The sequence below is a fragment of the Lichenostomus cassidix genome, chromosome 1 (assembly GCF_008360975.1).
Source record: "Lichenostomus cassidix isolate B80296 chromosome 1, HeHo_3.0, whole genome shotgun sequence".
Taxonomy (NCBI): Eukaryota; Metazoa; Chordata; class Aves; order Passeriformes; family Meliphagidae; genus Lichenostomus; species Lichenostomus cassidix.
The window spans coordinates 110,655,279-110,673,952 of NC_139479.1; the positions used below are offsets into that span (position 1 = coordinate 110,655,279).

General features: G+C 46.1%; 1 protein-coding gene across 1 annotated transcript; it reads right to left on the reverse strand.

Moving 5' to 3' along the window:
* Nucleotides 1-1,819: 1,819 nt before the first annotated feature.
* Nucleotides 1,820-13,720, reverse strand: LOC146445555 (T-cell surface antigen CD2-like). Its single transcript, XM_085076199.1, has 6 exons — nt 13,520-13,720; nt 10,406-10,696; nt 7,735-7,977; nt 5,431-5,550; nt 2,932-3,814; nt 1,820-2,901 (listed from the first exon to the last, which is right to left on the reverse strand). Exons 1-5 carry the CDS (start codon nt 13,578-13,580, stop codon nt 3,594-3,596), a joined length of 936 nt encoding a protein of 311 aa, XP_084932325.1. The 5' UTR covers nt 13,581-13,720; the 3' UTR covers nt 1,820-2,901; nt 2,932-3,593.
* Between the last annotated feature and the right edge of the window lie 4,954 nt (nt 13,721-18,674).

Consider the following 18,674-nt stretch of genomic DNA (forward strand, 5'->3'; position numbering starts at 1 on the left):
GGACAGTAGCTGGCAGATGTTTTAGCACTGATCATGACATGAGGTAGCTCCTCATACGCCTGCTCTTCCCTACTCACAGCTCTCTTCCATGCCTTCCCGGCTCCACCAGAAGGTCCAGGGGAGCAGCAGCCATGTCATGCTTTGGCAAAACTCCTTCACCTATGTCTCTGATGTTCCTGGGGAGAAAGCAGCTCCCCTACACAAAGGAAGAACAATTCTGGTGAGGAGGCTGTAGCAGAGTAGAGGGGAATTTCACTTTGGGGAGAGGAGACCAGGAGGCCACTTTATTGGCACAGGGCCTCTTACTGTGCTCTCCTTCAATTAACTCTTATCTTTCTTCCCACAGCGTAAGATAGGATTGCCCAGCAGGGGTATTTCATGAGCTTGACAGCTGCTACAAACTGATCTTATCCAAAAGCCTGAGGCCAGACCTCTTCCATTATCAGCTGCAGCACATGAACAAGACCCTCAGTCCCTCAGGGTGACCGTCAGCCAGTTTGGGCATTAGGAGGGGACAGCCACACCAGGCTGCTCACTGCATGCCTGGCACCTACAAGGAATGTTGGTGGAGCACCTTGCCCACCTGGCTGAGCTCTGCCCCTGCCTGCTGCCCCCAGCACACCCCATGGGGCTACAACAACACAGCACTTCTAAGCCTTTGCAACGTTTCAGCATGACTGAGATGACACCTGAGCCTGTTAAAGGTCAAGTAGGAAAGCATGGCTAGTACAAGTTTCTTTCTTGAGATGCTTGCCAAAATGATGCTATGAGGAAAAGACATGGATTTTGTCCTTATTCTGCAGCAGATATTCAGCTGCTGATGTGGAGATAAACCCCAGGAGGGACTGTGCTGTCCATTAGCTCCCTCCCCATTCTGACAGACCTGCTTGGATCACTGGGCTGCACCTTCCTCCCATTCCTTCAGCGCTGGCTCCGGAGCACACCACCAAGCAAAACTGATCCCTGCTAATGCCCAGGCAGCACATAGACATGGAAAAGCCCAGCACACCAATCATCTCATCCTCCTCAAGAAGAATAGGAAAAAACACTTCATCTCATGACTCACCAGTAGATGCATCTACAAAAGAAGAACCAAGAAAGGTTACAGCAAGAACCAACAGAGGCAAGCACATCCTGTTGATATTTCTTAGGTCCCAGTGTCAGCTCATTTTCCAGAACTGAAACATCCACTACAGCATAAAAACCTGAGATTTGAATGCTCCATGACATACATTCAGAAAAATTAAATTCTACTTGGTGCCTACTTGACAAGTCAGCATTTTTTTCTGAATATGTGTCACAGAGCATTGACAATCACCATTGTTTTTGTAATGTCTCATGTTTGTTCCTGCTGTGCTGCAATGGACAATACTTTTACCTGAGACATCACAAAAACAATGGTGACTATCAAAGAAAAAGGAGTCAATCACAAATAAGCATTGCCCTGGTGAGCTTTTCATTGCATGGGCATGCTCCCTGCTAGTATTTGCCTGCCTGCCAAGGACTCTGTTTTGGTGTAAATGCAGACAATAATGATAAATTTTCTTTCTCAGACCCCAGTAACCCTCCCCCTCTCCCAGGAAGGACCTTCATACCTGTAATCCCAGAGCAGCACCAGTAAAGCTCTGGCAGCACAGAAGAGGCACAGCAGCTGTGTTCACCCACACCAGCCTGAGCCCACCAGCTCCTGGGACTCCAGCATCTCCAGGGATGGTGTGACACCTCCTGCATCCCTGCTTCTGTGGCTCAGGGACCAAAATGGTTTTGTTGCCTCCTTTGCATTGAAGTGAGATACTGAAGTACCAGCACAGCTGTGAAGTAATCTCCCCTGCCCTCAGTCTTCTCTTTATTCATTCAGTACAGGGATATAGCATATGGTATGTTACAAAATAAACCATGAAACATTTACAAAATGTGACTTTAAACAGCAAAAGCCTGAAAATCAGCTGCAGAAAGCTAAGGCAAGAGCAAGTGGCATTACCAGGGCTGTGCCTGCTGTCAGAGTTCAAGTAAAATGACTGAGCTATGGAGGAGACAGAGACTTCCTTTTCCTGACAAGTTACCTCCTTGCCCTTTTACCAGAAGATAAAAATAGTCAGATTTTTGAGGAGAAACAAAGAATGGCTGTTTTATTTCCCCTAGCACGTGCAGGACAGGCAAACCTGAGAGAGGTATTAGTTGTTCTTCTGCCTGACACATCAGCGAGCTGGCTGTCTCTCTCATGCTCCGTGGCTCTTGCAGCTCTCTCCTCCTTCACCTGTGCTGCCTTTTATCCCAAATGGGCCAGTGTGCCCTTCCAGCCACTGCTCTAAACCAGGCCTGTTCTCTTGGCTCCCCAGCTGTCCTGTAGACACAGTTCTGCACACCCCCAAGGCCCAGGGGAGCAAGCAGTGTCCAGCACATGGAAGGTGATGCAGGTGCAGATATTGCAGTCCAACTTCTCCCTTGGGGAGGGAGATCTCTCAGCAGCTCTCTACCATCAGTTGGTTGTACCTGAGGTGTTACCAGCAAAATCAAGAGTTGCTGTCCCTCACTCTCAGCAGGAGGCCCTGAGATGGAAAGCCATGACAATTCAGGCAATGCCACCAATAATCTGACTGGTTGGCCACTTATAATGCTTAATTCATGAGCCAAAGGACACAAGACCTTTTATATTAAAAAAAAAAAAATTTGTCTGGGTAGCCAAACAGACTTATGCTGAGAATAAAGATTTATGTACCAAAAAGTCACAGAAAACTGAGCTGAAACCATCCTTGAAAAGGCTGTGGAGCACATTCCACTGACCCTTGGCAGGATAAAGAGGCTTCACAGAATGTTGTCTCATCCACCCTTTGAAACCCCAGAGCTGGAAATACTCTCCAAGAAAACTATCTCAGTGTTTATTTATTGAAAAAAAAAAACCTGACTTAACTCTCCCTTGAAAAAAAAAACCTGACTTAACTCTCCCTTGCTGCAATTTAAGCCCACAGTTTCTTTTCTAAACACAGTGGAAAAAGGGAAAAACTTATTCCTTTCCCACTTGTGTTTTTCCCACACAGGTGCTTCAAGGCTCTCATATGTCCTTTCAGTATATTCTTCTCTGCATTATACAACACAAATTCTTTCAACTTCAGACAAATATTTAATTACATACAACTATTTTTTGGTCCAGGAAGCCATATATTTGATGCTAAAACCAGAGAGCTGTCCTAATGTGTAACAGGAGATAAAACCCTGTAAGATCCATCGGTCCATTTTGTCTCAGCAGAGCTTTAGCTTCTTCTGGGTGTAAACCATCCAAAAACCACGAAGACAACAAGGTGCAGTAAAAACAAGTGAACCACAGAAAGACACAAGTTTCAATGCTCCATATCCTTATCCTAACATGAAGACACTCCAAGAAAAATGGCCACAGGGATGAATGCCCATCATCTTGAATCTTCTCCACTGGGTCTCTTCACCTCCATTTGATGCTCTAATTTTCTGCAACGAAAGCTGCCGTTTCATAGCGGAGCATTACACAAGGCTGGGCAGGAGGGGCTCCTGGCTGTCAGAAACTTTCCCAGTGCACGGTGGAGCAGAGAGACCAGCATCCCTCCTCCCAGGATGTGTGTTCAAGGCCTTTCCCTCGGGAGGTTTGGGGTCCGTGGCTGTGTGCGGGGCCGGGGCCGAGGCCGTGGGGCCAAAGGCTGCTGCTCCTGGGGCTGCGGCGGCAGCGGCCGCTGCTGCACTCGCAGCTGCTTCGGGGTGGGGTTGGATGGAGTCTGGGGAAGCTCCCGCATCCCTGTATCCCTCTCCCCATCCACCTGCAGGGTGCGCATCACTTGCTCCTCCTCTGCAACAACAGAAGGAGCCCACAGTCAGACACGTACAAAGAGCAAAACAGCCAGAGAAATGTCCTTGGCCCAAGCAAGGAAAAGACAAATAGTGGTTTTAACCTGACACTCTCAGGTGCTCCTGCTATCTCAGCGAACAACAAAAATCATCTCTGCCTGCACATCCCCGGCAAACATGAAAGCTTTTGGCTGCCTGGTTGAGATCAAGGTACCTGGAGCATTTGGGGTAGCTCTGCCCCATCTGTTGGAAGAAGCCACTTTGTAAGGGAAGCCCTAGTAGACATTGATGGACAACCCCAGCCTGAGCTGCTCTGTCCTCTTTTGGAGGCTACTGAAGGAAAAGAGATATCTAACCCCAGAAAGTAACATCAAAGCACTCTGCCCTGCCATTATACATGCTGGGACTTCCAGACACCTGGAAGCCAGAGATCCCTTTTGCCAGTATTCATTTTCCCACCCAGAGAAGAAGGAAATTCATGCCAGCTGACTTCTGATCACTAACTCATCATTTCTGAAACATCACTCATCTCAACTTAGGGATTGAGGGATTAACCCGTTGGGACACTGAGCTGGCCTTAAGCACACTGCAAACTGTTTCAGAGTCTAGTCACCCTAAAATAGTCACTGTAAGATTAGTTTTCATTTTCCCAGACTAATTTTCTTAATTCTTGCTGAATCCAGACCCAAGAACTGAGGATATGGTGTCACTGCACAGCTGAGGCAGTAATCCGTACCAAACAAGAACAGCCATAAAGTAAAATAATGCTCAGGTGGCTGTGCTCACACCAGCATTGTGCTCAAGAGGTGAGGGCAGGACTCAGAAACAAACCTTTAAACAACCTCTGCCAGGGCAGCCTCCCTCCTGCTTTATCCTTCTCTTCCAGGCAGGCCAGGTGACTTTTCTGACCAGCATCAGTGTTCTCTGTCCACCCAAACCAGCAGCAATGCCCAGGCTGTGTGTAACTACAGACAACCTCTCTGCCAAGTCAGAGAGCCAACTCTCAGAGAATACTCTGCAGAGCATTCCCAGCAGTCTTAAAGAAGTGTGACATTTGGACAGCAGATGAAACCTCTGCACACTGAAAACCTCAACTCTTCAATGTGCCCCAAGTTGGACCTCCAGTGTCACCAGCCCTCCAAGGATGGTTTGTAGAGATGACAAAGTTTTGTAGAGATGACAAAGTTCCATGACATGCTTGAGGAAACATATAGAAAATATGTTTCTCTGCTCACTACACTGTTTCCAAATGATACTAATGATGTCAAGGATCCAAACTTTTTACCAATTCAATGAAAAAAAATTGCTGACAGGATATCTAAGTGTATTTTAGCCCCACAGATGCTTATGGCTGGTGGCCTTGGCCAAGGTTTATAGGAGCGATTCTTCCCCCACAAATAAACCAAAGGCCTTAATAACAAGACCTTTGTTCAAAGGATTTATCAGAAAGTGAGACTGGCAATGCCAGCTGATCTGCACAGATTCACCATATGCTAAAACCAGGTTATTGCTCATGTCAGGGCAGAGAGCATGCTCCTGACCACAGGGTTGCTGTCAGTGGGAAGCTGTAATATTTTCAGTGGCAGGATAGCAAAACAAAGTCCCTTAAACACTTACCATAATCATGATGCCTTTTTGCTTTCTTCCTTCTTATACAATAAATAAGACAAATCACAAAGATGACAAAAAAGATTGCACCTCCTGCTATGCTTAAGATGACATAAAGGCTCAGCTTGCCTAGTTAAGGGGATGAAAGAGGATGTTAGATGGAAAGAAATAACTTGCACAACATTTACTTAGAATTCTGTATTTTCTCCTGTTGACTGTAAAGGCAGACCAGTAGACACCCCACCCTTTGCCTTTTCCCTGTACACAGCAGAAAGTTGCTGCTCCTCATTGCTGAGAATTCTGATTGCTCCCTGATGGGCTCAAGTTCTGCAGAAAATTGAAACTGGAGCATTCATGTGTGCCAGCTCATTGTATTTAAATTGCCACCTCTTTTAGTTGGCAGTGTTACACCAAGGTGTATTTTGCCTTTCCTGTGCCTGTTTCTCCCACATGAATGTAAGAGGAGCCCCAGCAGATTCACATATAATTACACTTACATGAAAAGTTAGCTGAGCTGAGGCCCATCTGAAACATGCTTTGCTAGTAAAGGTCAAAATTCAAGGTGATTGGCCTCAAATGCAGGACCAAGTATTCACAGAGGGTAGTGGGGTTAGAAGGAGGTTTGACTGCAAGCTGAGGGATTTTTAATCTACCATGGAGCTGGCAGAGTCCTGCCACCACACAGAAGATCTAGAGAGGTATTTAGTTTGAGCAGGAAGAGTAGTGCTACATGGTTTTAGGGGGGTTGGGTATCTGAGAAATGCTATATTTGTGCCTCAAAGAGAGTTGGTATTTCTCTGTTAATGATGTGAGAAAAAACAAACTCTCCCACCCAACTCATCCTTTCTCAGGGGTGAGAAAAAGTGAAATCAAAGTTATTAGCCACTGGCTAATGTCTCCCTATGGCAGCAGTGCAGGCAGACCTGTGCTGGCCTGGCTTGTATCCTGGCATGGGCAGCTTCTGCCAGCATCTCCTCATCAAGACAAGGTGTTTGGGATAGTTTGCTTTGCCTTAAATAGCCCTAATCCAGCAGCAGACTTTCCTACCTGGCTCCAAAGTCCATGCCACATCCTGCTCACCCCTTCCCAATGCTAGCACCAGCGGGACTTCACAGTCCATCAGGCCAGGCAGCTCATGCAACAGCAAAAACCCACATTTTTTGGCTATTTTCAACATCAGGAGGATTATTCAGGAGGCAACAGCTGCACAGGAGAGCAGGGGCCATCCTGTCCCTCAGCTCTTTGCCCTTCAAGTCAGCCTCAGCAGATCTGGGATCTCTTCAGTAAAGCATTTATGCCTTAAAGCTTCCTCCCTCCCTTCTCACACCATGGGCTGACCTTCAGACTTGGACTTTTCCTAAATTCACTGTGGTAGAAATAGGCAGAAATTGGAAATACTGTGTCAGACCTTGTGAGCTCCCCACCACTCTCCACTAGCTCCAGCAGGAATGCTTCAAGCAGAGCACTCATGGTTGGGTGGGATGAACCCAAGCACAGCATATTCAAAAGACTGTTCCCCAGTACTGCACTGGAACTCTGAGCTTTGAACTGAACACCACACCCAGTGTCATAGCAGTATAAGCTGTCCTTTGATTATGCCTTAACTTTCAAAACTTCTATGTGGGAGGGTGAGGAGTTGACACATATGATGACTTCCTTTGCCTACTGAATCATTTTCAGCATGACTCTGCCCATTTAAAATGCAATTCTTTCAGTCCTTTTGCTGCATCTGTGGTTTAGAAAGATGAGGCTTCAACTGAAGAGGTAAACCATGACACATTTGAGCCATGCTTATCTGACCCATGTAACCCCAAAGCTAGAATAAATTCTCCATAACTTCTCTCCTGATTTCTAGGCCAAGCTGGAGAATCCAAGCAGCTTATTTTTCCCGTTGTGAGAGCACTCATCCACATCCATGGGTAGCAGGCAGCCACCACATTCATAGATATGGTTATGGAGAGGGGGAAAACACAACATATTTCCCCACAAGAGAAGGGGAGGAGCAAAACCCTCCTCTCATGTCAGCACCCTCAGCTTGGCCACCCTGCCATTAGACTAGGGATGCCACAAGGGTAGCAGTGGGGCAGGATGGGGAGCAAGGAGGTGTGATAGGGCTGGAGAATGCCAGGCAGAAAGCATGACTTGCATCCTGTCTACCACAGCAACATCAACTCCCAATAACTCTGTTGGAATTGGACTCACAGTACTGGGTGCTCAGGATCTCTGTGCTCCTGGACCAGTCCTACAGATGTGTGCAACTGCATCAGGCTGTATGCTCCCCCCCTGCACCTTTTGATGAAAGAGATTTCTTACCTGAGCACTTAATTACTTTTTCAGACATTTTCTCACTGACTTGGTTCTTAACAACACATCTGAACGTCCCAAAATTCCGCCCATGCCATTCCAACATTGTTTCATTCTTTTGGATTTTTTTGCCATTGGGTTGAGTCAGCTCTATTATAAATGCTTCATCCCTGGCCTTCTGTTTCGCTTCACACTTGACAGATACACTTTTATTCCTGCATTCAGCACTGAGGACTGGCTGAGGAACAGGCTCTGAAAAAGAAGGGATGGGACAGATACGTGTGACATGGTTTCTTCTTTTGAAAGACCTCATTATTAAGCAGAACAGAGAATTTACCCCAAATCACCAGCTAATGAGATCACAGAAGAATGAAGAGCAACTTAGACTTCTACCACAGAAGTAACAAGGCAATAATAAAGAAAATGCAGTGCAGTGGACTACGTATTTGGCCCAGTAAAGCAGAGCTGGACAGCAGGTGGGTGAGGGGAGGAAGTTGGGTCTTCAGGTGGATGGGAGGCACTCAGAGCCACAGCCCCTTACAGCTCTAGAGGGGTTTTGGTCAAACCTGTGTTTTGGTGCAAATGAAGTTGGCCCTCCTCTGCCTGTGCCCGTCAGGAGAAATTTTCTGTAATGCAGGAAAAACTACTAAAAGCAACTTATGATGCTCTGTGTGCTACCAACAGCACTCAACTGGCACGACAGCACAGCAGGGAAACCCATCAACCCAGAATGGAAAACACAAAACAGACACTTCAACTCTCAATGAGGTTATGACAGAGAAAACAGATTCCTGTCTCCTCTTAGGCCCTGCAAACAGCGAGCTCCCTTTTGGTTTCAGTTTCTCTATCTCTGGCGGCACTGAAAGAGCCAGAAAAGCCTGCAGGGTTTTCCTCAAGTAAGGGAAACTGGCAGGGACAGCCAATGGAAAAAAAATATATTTCTACCTTTAAGACCAGATAAACAATAACATGCCAATGCCACCTCTAATTACAGGCAGTGTAAGTTATAGGGACCATAAATCCTAAAACAAATAAGGGCTGCTCATAGCACATGCAGTCAAGGTTCACACCATGACATCTGCAACCACCCTTTCCTTGTGAAGCTCACTCCTCTTCTGCAAACTGGAACTCAGGAGAACATCCCAGTGGGAAACATCAGAGTCCAGGTGCTGGTGATGGAGTTCTGTGAGGGTATCATTGGAACTATTTTTTTTTAACAACTGTTTGTCCAGCTCTAGTAACCAAGGGGTAACTTGGCTGACAAATTATTCTAGCACCCAGCAGTTACTACAGGACTTCCAAAACCATGTGTCAGAGGTAATGCAACCTCTCTGCTGCACAGCAGAGGAAATGATGCAGCACACAGCTGGGTTGGAGCATTAACCTTGACCTGAAATGAGGACACTGCAATGACAGTTCAGTGGTTTAAATCATGAGCAAGAAGCATCAGACCCTGCTGACTTCCTGAATCTGTCTACAGTAATAGCTCCCAAAGCAGTGAGACACCCTCACTGTTCAGCAGCCTGTTAGACGCAGGGCCTGCCATTGCACAGAAGCCCTACTAAAACCATTCCAGCTGTAGCTGCTGCCTCAATAAGGCATCATTTCTGTAATCCCAGCTGGTGCCCACAAACTCAAGAGGTTGGCAAAAGTGTGCATGCTGACTGAAGAGGGACAAGCAAACCCATCCTCTTATTGGGGAAAAAACCCATGCTGTTCTACAGCTTAGGGGTCTGGAAAAGTCACAGCAGCCATAAAGGAGCAGAATAGCAATCCCCATTGTCCTTATTCACCCCAAAAACTTTGGGCTGCTACTGCTCTGATCTCTTAGGTCAAATTACAGCACAGGAATGGAGGCTGCCCTCTTGCCTTGAACCCATGCAACTGAAATCCCCAGGTGTGTGCTTAACTGTGCTTTGAACAGCACAATCTTCACATTTGTTGTGTTATGCTATGCAAGGATAGGGTGCAGGAGTCTTCTTCCACTGCAAATTCAACTCCTACAGTGGCTTATCTCAGGGGAGGTGACTGCTGGCTATTTTATATGTTAGAGCAAGAATGGAATGGGATTCCATTGCCTAAAGGCAGCCATTTAGGGCCATCTGGACTCCTGAGCTCTCCTCATGGCGTTGGCAACACAAGTTGCTCACCTTGCTGGACCAGCAGCCAGAGAACAAAAGTCATAACTCAGTGCAAATAAAATGGCACCAGAAGTACCTGAAGCCCACAGTGCATCAGCCACAGCTGTACCTCACAGAGTCTGCTGTGGTCCTGCCAGAGGTTTTTGGAAGCAGGAGGCTCCTGGGAGCCCAGCCCCACCCTCAAGGTCCCACCCCAGCTCGGGGTCCCAGCATTGTTTGTGGTGCTGCAGTAGGGCTGACCACCCTCACCCTGCTGTAAGGGTGAACATGCTCACAGCTGCTTTCTTGGGCATGGGTAGAGGCCTGGATGCTGACAAACGGGAGCCAGAAGGAAGCCAGGGATCTGAAGCCATCACTAGGAGCAAGAGAAGGGAGGCAGACTGCAGTCAGTGGCAGGAGGAAAAAGGTATGTCCTACAGAAGTCCTCCCACTACAAATCAGAAAGGAGGGCATTGAGTAGAAAGGCTCTAGGAGAGAACAGAGAACACCAAGTCTTGTTCAGCTGTGCTGGGAATGATATGGGAAAAGCAAAAACTCACCCTGAACAGAGAGCATTGTATTTTCTTCTGCCTTCAATTTTCCATTCTCCTGATAAACCATAACGGTGTAGCTTCCACTGTCCTTTTTCAGCAGGGGCTGTATTTGCAGAGTCCCATTTCGGAGTATCTTACACCTGCACTCAGTCTTGTTCACATAGTGCTTAGCTATGTTACCTTTGATCTGAACCAGCCTTTGTTTACCTTTCATCCATGTTGCTTCATAGATGCTCCCAGGAGCAGTGATGCTGAGAAGAGCAGTCCCATTCACTGCCTTGTAAATCCAGCTGGAGCCTGTTGAGGGAAGCACAACCAGTCCATCAGCTATTCTCCAGCAGCCCCTGCAGCCACAGCAGTCACCCAAAAGGCTGGCATTTGCCATGCCCCCCTCCCTGAGCTGCCTAAGCCTCCCTGCATTACTGGTGCCATCTGCTTTCCCTGCTCCAAAGTACTTCTTGATCATTCATTGGATAAATGTCAGCATCCAGTTTAATTCTGAGAGGCAAGAAAGCTAAGAGTCCTGCTCTCAGAAGCTGAATTTATACTCTGGATGCCAAGATTCATGGCCACCCATGCACTTAACCCTGAATTTAACCCTTCCTGAAAACAAGATCACTTTGGTGTGTTTTGCACATGGCACAGGCTGGTATCCAGAATGCCCATCACTGCAAACATTACTGCAGACAGCAAAAATAGTTATGTCTCTGGACAGCAGAATCATTTCAGCAACAACAATTATAGCAATAATGATAATAATAGCAGCCCATGTTGACCAGTGAGGGAGTGTAAGGCACTGAACTAGAGGCAAACCCACTGCAGTGCCCCCTCCTCTCCCATCCCAGGCACATTGCCCCACTGGATTTTTCTAGCACAGGATCCTGATGGGGCAAGTAAGGCAGGGAGAAACATCTACCGGCATCCTGTGAACTGTGGGGGTGCAGGAGACATTACAAGATAAGCAATTGCCAAAAAAAAAAATCTTTTCTCTTTGCAGGTCTCCTTTGATGCCAGGGCCCTTCTCCAGGGAGTCAGAGGTCCCTGACTCTGAACAGGTCAGAGTAGGAGCTTTCCAAAGGTGCTATCAGGACTGGGCAGCACCTGGGCATGGGGCTGCCAAAGGGGACACTCAGGAAAGCCAAGGCTACTAAACATCCATCATGTTTGCACCAGTGGGGATTACACAGTCCTAGAGCAGTGCCCAGGTGTTCTGCCCCTTCCCTCCAGGCTGCTTCAGCCACAGTCCTTGCAGGGCCCATTTCTGGTGAGCTGGGACTTGGGAAACTTTGCTGGGAGGTCATTTCAAGCGAGGTGCTGTCCCCAACCCTGTGGCAGGTGGACAACCTGCAGGAAGAGGTGGAAATCTGTGTGCAGGTGTCAGGTGGGATGAGCTCACTGATAACTGAACCCATGCTCAGAGCCACAGCTTATTTTTTTGTCATTTTCTTGTGTGCATTCCTCCTCAATTTACAGGGTGAAGTCAATCAGCAGGAGATTTCCCTTCCCATCACCATGCAGAGCTGATTCTGCTCTAATTTTGTATATTTTAAGCACTTTTTTCCCCATAGAAAGAAAAACTGTGTTTATGCATATTTTTATTACAGTCCTTCATTCCTTGTCTCTAGGATAATGATAAATGGCACCACAGAGGGGAAACCAAAATCCATGGCTATTTCATTAAACTAACAATATTAGAGATAATCAGAGAACTAAAATAGCATGCCTCTGCAACAAGAACATTAATGCTGTGGTGCTTCTGGCAATTCACCACCTCTAAAGAGAGGTTGTTCTTTCAGCATTGCCTTTCTTACAAGGTATTTGACATATCTAATGAAATATCCTGAAATCAAGCTATCAACTAAACAGCCTTGGAAGCAGTTATGCCCCACACAGATGACACTAGAGATTATACCCAAATATTTCAATTCTGATACTTGTTTCTGCTCAGTCACGAACATATATTTAGAGCTCGTAATGGGATTTCTTTGCATAACAGACACTACTTACATTTTCTCCCTAAAAATAAAGAAAAAAAGTAATCTGAGTTTTCAAGGATAATTCAATGGCATCTCCATGGACCACCTAGACACATCTCTAGATCTTGGTCTGATCTCCACAGCCTTTCTAGTGGAAAGACAAGCGTCCCACAGATATGATACAAAAAATCTGTTTGGCTAATGAAACAACATTTCTGCTAAAATGCCAACTGAAATGTGCTCCAAGGGGCAGAAAGATCTTAACTGAGAGCCTAGAGCTCACTCACAGTCACAAGAAAGAGTTAAATGGAAAAGAGTCCCATGTAATTTTAAAGAAGGAAAGACGTCTCTGAAACAGTTCTCAATTTAAGGGAATAATCCTTATTTCTGCTGGGGAAGATGTTTTATAGATCATGTACATTAAAAAAAAATCCTTATTTATCTATTAATTTTGTTCTGAAGGAAAAGCAAAGCATTAAACGGCCATACATACAATCTTAGTGGAAGGAAAGAGAGGGAAAAAAATTATGCAGGCTTGTATTGTCTCCATCTCTTAAAACCTTCTCTAATCTATGAGTTAACACCTTAATTAAGTTTTTAGATTAATATTTTAAAAAATAATGAGAACAATAATATGCAAAATGTAAAAGATATATGTGTTTGCTTGCTGTTTTCACATCTTAGACTTCGACTCTGCTGAAGACACTGAAATATATCACTCTGTTAATATTTATGGGAGAGTATAAATTGCACTTTCAAAAGATTTGCACATCTTTGATAAGAAAAGGAAATTACATGCGATAATGCACAGTGAACTAGATCTCTAATGTAGTACAAGCTACCTCGAGGGCAGAAAGCAAAGTGCATGCTGACATTTCTCATTATACATGTGTCAAATTAAGGCTCATTAACTTAGAACCAAAACTCTTTACAGCTTATTATTATAACTGGAATAGGAAACTCAGGTCCTGCCCTCCCCCCGGCTGGAAATTAAATCAAATAATAATAGCAATAATCCAGATGTCTTCACTCATTGGAAAAGTGGAACAAGTTTCTTATCAGTAACAGCCCACCAAGTTGTAAATTCTTTAAAATGCAGTTTTAACATTATCCCAAAAGAGAAAAAAAGGGTATGAAAACTCACATTTTACACTGGGAAATAAAAGCAGCAAGCACTTGACTAGGAAAATCTTCCTAAAGTTCATTTTCAGGGTCAAAAAAATCCAGTGTTGCCTTATCTAATGATAGCTCCTGGCAGGTGAAAGGGTTTTCTGCTGTGAGCAAGCAGTTATGGGACGTGCTGCCAACAGCCTTTGTACCCTCCTCCCCTCCTCCAGCTCTCACTCAAGCACTTCTCATTTCTCTCACAGGCAGAAATACGTCTCAACAGGGTGTTTGTCAGCGTGGAGACAACGTGTAGCCACAAAGAAAATGGACACTAAAATGCAGGAATGCCCTGGAGGTTTGTCCACCCAGCTGGAGGGCCAGATGGGGCCCTTGTCCACCTCAGTGCTCCCCCAAAGAGCTCAGCTCCAGCACCCACATGTCACCATCCTAGTGGGAGGGATGCAGTTTTGGGTGGGGTAGTGATGGGAATCCTTCTTCTCCCCCACAGCCTCAGCAGCAGCAAGGGGACAGCAAGTCCAGGACTCCAGTGAGGAGCAGGAGGCTGTTGGACAACGCTTAGAAAGGAGACACACTTCCCTTGGAAACCATCAGGATCAGCTTTGCATCAGCATCTGGTGCATGAGGGGCTGGCCAGTGCCACAAAGGCATCCTGCAGGCAGAGCCAGCAGTTTGAGCAAGCTGTGAGAGGGATGAGCATGGAAGGGGGTGAGAACACTGCCTTGGATCTTTCCACAAACCAGCCCTGAAGCTGGCTGGTGGGGAAAAACGGCGAGGAAAGAAGCTGTGGGGAGGCTTGGGAGCTAGGTCCAAAAATACATGAGAAGCAAATAAAATCTTTATTCCTGATTCCAAGACGAAACAGATGGAGCAGTGAGGATTTTGAATCATACCCTCACCAGCATAATTCCTCTGCTATGGTAGCCACTGAAATCTTCCAGCTTTTTATCACAGATGTAGGCCAAGAAAGAAGACAGAAGAAAATCTGGCATTAGAAATGTACAATATTAGATAGATCTTTCCTGTTCATTCATGTCATTCCTCCTCCTTGAAGTTAAAGGAGGTTCTTGTAAGACACCTCCCCTTTGCCAGCTTAATCATTTTTTAATGAAGCACTAATGAGGTAAAAACCACATCTTGCAGGAAAACCTAGTTTTTCTTCCTTTTTTTTCGCTATTGTTTCCTTACAAAGAACACACAAAGGAGGCACACACAAAAGGAGACAGGAAGCAACAGCAGCACGACCACATTTCTGTGCCTGACCTCCACCCTCTTTTGCAAAAAAGCAAGCTGAGGGCAGGGGCTGCCATGCCCAGGTATCTCCTCAGTCAAGCAAGATGTGTCAGACTCTTGGACACATCTGCTACCAGCCCCGGTGCCTAAAGGAATTCGGGCAAAGGGAGCTAACCCAATTTCTCCACTATTTCTTGGAAGTTTTTTGCTGGGTCCATCAAGCAGAGCAGAGACAGGCCCAGCATGCTGAAACCACTGCCCATGCTCTGCTCAACTTTGTCTCACTTCTTCTTCAGGGCAACATCCCTCAAAGCCACCGCCTGCTTCCAGGGTACCCCACACATTTTCTGTCAGCACACTCACTGCCAGCACACTGGGGTGGGGACTGCCCTACTGTGAGCACAGCCAGAGCCTGCTCGGGGCCATCCTGCTCATGGGACACTGTCTGGCACGAACTGGAATTGGTACAAATGAAATGCAAATGGAAATGTGTGTGAGTGTGTGTGAAGGTGAGAGAGAAGACAGGTAAAGCTCCATAGCGGTAGAATAAAGTGTAAAAGAATTCTCTGCATTCATAATGAAGGCCACAACTTCCAGTTAATCAGTTTGGCATGCCCACGTGCCACACACAGTCCTCTAAACTTACAGCTGAAATGAGTCAGACCAAAATACCTCATGCTCCAGCAGACCAGCCAACAGAAACATCCTTGTTTCTGTTAGAGCAACAGGTAGGCAGAAGCAAGACACCATTCCCAAAGGATATAAAAAGTCTGCTCAAACATGACCCTACTGTGAGAAGTGAAGCACTTGAGAGAAGAGGTGAGGGCTCAATAGCTGATGTCTTGTGTTCACTGTACAGCACAGAGGTGACACCAGGCCTTGGTATTCCTGAGTACTCGGTGCATGTGCACAAAATCCACTTCCTTACACAGCCAAACCTGCAAAGGGGAACATCACTCACCTGCAGCAAGGATTCTCCATGAGATCCTGGCACATGAATGGTCCATCCCAAAAGCAGCCCCTTTTCTAACCAACATCAGAAACCTCCTGCACTGTAAGATCCAGCTGGACAAAGACAAAGCAGCCCCTGTCTCCAGCCTCAGCCTTCCTGCCAGATAAGAAGTGGGGAAATGTCAGTATTCTGCCAGCTTTACCCTTCCTCTCTTGAGGAGCAAGACTATGTCATATTGCATTTTTCACTCTTTGGGCTTTTATCACCATTTTAGAAGAAGGAAGGGATTTTTTGGATGTTACTTGGAAGGAAACTCTCTAAGTTGCTGCAGTGATGTCTCTTTTCCCTTCAAAGAAAGCCCAAAGGGAAGACATTGAGGAGATGATGTCGAAGGTATCTCTGGAAAGCACAGCAGCTCTGGGCTGCTGCCACAGGGGAAGTGGCATGGGATTAACATCCTGAAAAGAGCTACAGCAGAGAGCACTGGCAGAGCAGCCCCTGCATCAGCCAGAGCTGCCCTGCAAGGCAGAGGGACAGGACAGAGAGAGCTGTGGCTGGGGCTGTGTGTGGCCACAGCTGACCCAAGCTGTGCTGAGCAGGACAAAGTGAGTTCTGTGAGGCCTGCTGGTATTGGTGCTCTCACACTCTTCTGCTCACTGCAGACATCCTCTCTCCTCACACAGGAAGTAACATCACCAGGCTGAACAAAGCCAGCCAGAAAACCAGGGCACTGAGAGAAAAGTCAATGTCTCCCAGCATGGTGGTGCTGGGCCTGTCCTTAGCATCAAGCTAAGGATGCTTGAGCCCTGTTTAGCCCACTGCATTGCTGCACATCCCCATCCTCTGACACACATGAGAGCAGAGCACTGAGCACAGCCACAGCAATGAGCTGTAACTTGCACATCTTTGCTATCTCTCTGTGGCATTGTTTCCACTGCAGAAGCCACAAAGCGCTGTACTCGTTTGCTTTTGTGGCTTGCTCGTTCCTTTACGCTTCTGCTCTTTTGTAAGACAATACACAGTTTCCTCAAAGGGAATGTAAGTATCACACTCACATTTCCTTGTAAAGGTGACAGAGTCCCCCACATTTGAAGGCAACATCTCAAGAGACAATATGCAGCTGTTCCCAGCTCTAAGTTCTCAACTTGGTGATGAGCCAATAAACATTCATGCCTGAGGCTTATTTTAAAAAAAATTATTTGATCTACTAGGAAAGAAAGGCTACAAATACACTTAGCATGTTCTTCCCTGAAAAGGAGATTTGTAGCCCACCTGATAGTTTGTGCCATCTCCTCTGGTATGAAACTTAGGTTCAGACAAGCTTAGAGTTGCAACCACTTCCCTAGTGATCCCAGAAGCCCCTGGGTGAAGGGCCTTTTCCTGTTATCTAACCTAAGCGTCCACCCCAACACAGCTTCATGCTGTTCAACCTTTAGCCCCAGGTGTTCTCCCTCAGACTCATTTTCTTCTTTTCCACCTGTAAGCATGTGTCAACAGACATACCTTAAAAAAAAACAAACAAAAAAACCCAACCAACCAAAAAAAAACCCAAAAAATCCCCCACCTTTTATTTCTGGTCTGAAGGAACATAACCCCCTTAGACTGAGCAGCCTGACAATCTGTGGTTCACAGCAACGGCTGGGGCTAGAGCAGATGGCAGCATCCCATCAGTTACTCTTGCAGACGGTGCATTTCAGCCTTGCTGATGATTTCCATCATCTATAATGACCCTAGATTTAGGACCTAACTTTCAGCATCTTATTCTAATAAATTCAGTGACATTACTGCCACTGCAAAAGGTGTTGGCTTGCTGGCATGCTGCAATCAATCTGTCTTTACAAGAAGCCAGATAAATGACCAGAAAAGCTTCTTCCAGTCTTAGCAGTGGTAAATACACAAAGACCTGTATTAACTACAATACAACCCTTCATCAAGAGAGAGTAGATCGACTGGCTACCCAAGAAGGATAATAGAAGAGCAGCTGCTCCTAGAAATACATTCAACAAAGACAAGTTATTGCTACCATATAAGTAATCTTTTGGTCAAGATCTGACACTCCCCAGAAAACATCAGCTTAACAAATGCATGTATAACTGATGTTTTTTACAATTTTTTATTCTATTATAGCCTTATAAATTCAGAGAGGAGTGAGGGACAGTTGGAAATGGGTAGGTGGGAGGTTGAGAAGTGATCCAGGAGACTGAGCACAAACAACTGGATAATACATTTCAGTACTAAGCACATTTATTCCCAGGAGGGGCCCTGAATGGCCTTTATATAGTTCCCACACACAAAGGAAAGTCTTCACTCCAAATGCAAGGCATTGTTGGCATTTTTCCTACTAGTGCAGCTCTTGGGATGCATGTATGTGGGCATAAAATGTCCGTTCTCCTAAAAGACTTTGCATAAGCCTCTCTGAAGCATCACTGTGGATCTTAAAAGTGTCCATAGTTTATTTATTAGACAGTGGACTTGTGATAGCAAAAAAATAACCTACTATGTGGCCCTGTACATACATATGAGGAGCCTTGGTCCTTATCACCAGGAAATGAAGAGGTAAATTTCTCAGAAACCTCTGAATGACCCATCCACAGTCTTGTTGCTGCACTTTGAAGAAAGAAAAGGTGTCCTAGTGTCTTTCACACCACTTACACAGATGCTCTTTGCACTGTGTACATCTGGGCTATGAGATCCAGTAAAAAGAGAAGCCCTTTCCTGCTCATTGTGGATCCTGACAGAGCAGCTGAGTCTCTCCTGCTTCTTCTCTGGTCCCACAAGTTTCCTGTACCCTGTGAACTTGGTTTTGGCCTCTCTGACGTTTGTCTGTTGCCACATTTAAACACATCACCTCACCTAGTCCTGCCAGGGAGCAACCTCAGTGTGCAGGGACAACAAGTGGCAGGATGGGCTCAGCTCTGGCACCAACACCCCAAACCTGCAGCAGGAACCATGCCAGTGTTGGCAAAGAGCTTTTCCCACAGCAGGGGCA

What these genes read in the sequence shown, in the direction of transcription:
- LOC146445555 (XM_085076199.1), bottom strand. Translation starts at nt 13,580, where the DNA reads ATGAACTTTAGGAAGATTTTCCTAGTCAAGTGCTTGCTGCTTTTATTT. An exon ending in TACAATGCTCTCTGTTCAGG is followed by an intron (nt 7,978 to 10,405) that starts GTGAGTTTTTGC and finishes CTTCTTTTTCAG; the next exon opens with AGCCTGTTCCTCAGCCAGTC. An exon ending in AAAAAGGCATCATGATTATG is followed by an intron (nt 3,815 to 5,430) that starts GTAAGTGTTTAA and finishes CTGTTGTTGCAG; the next exon opens with AGGAGGAGCAAGTGATGCGC.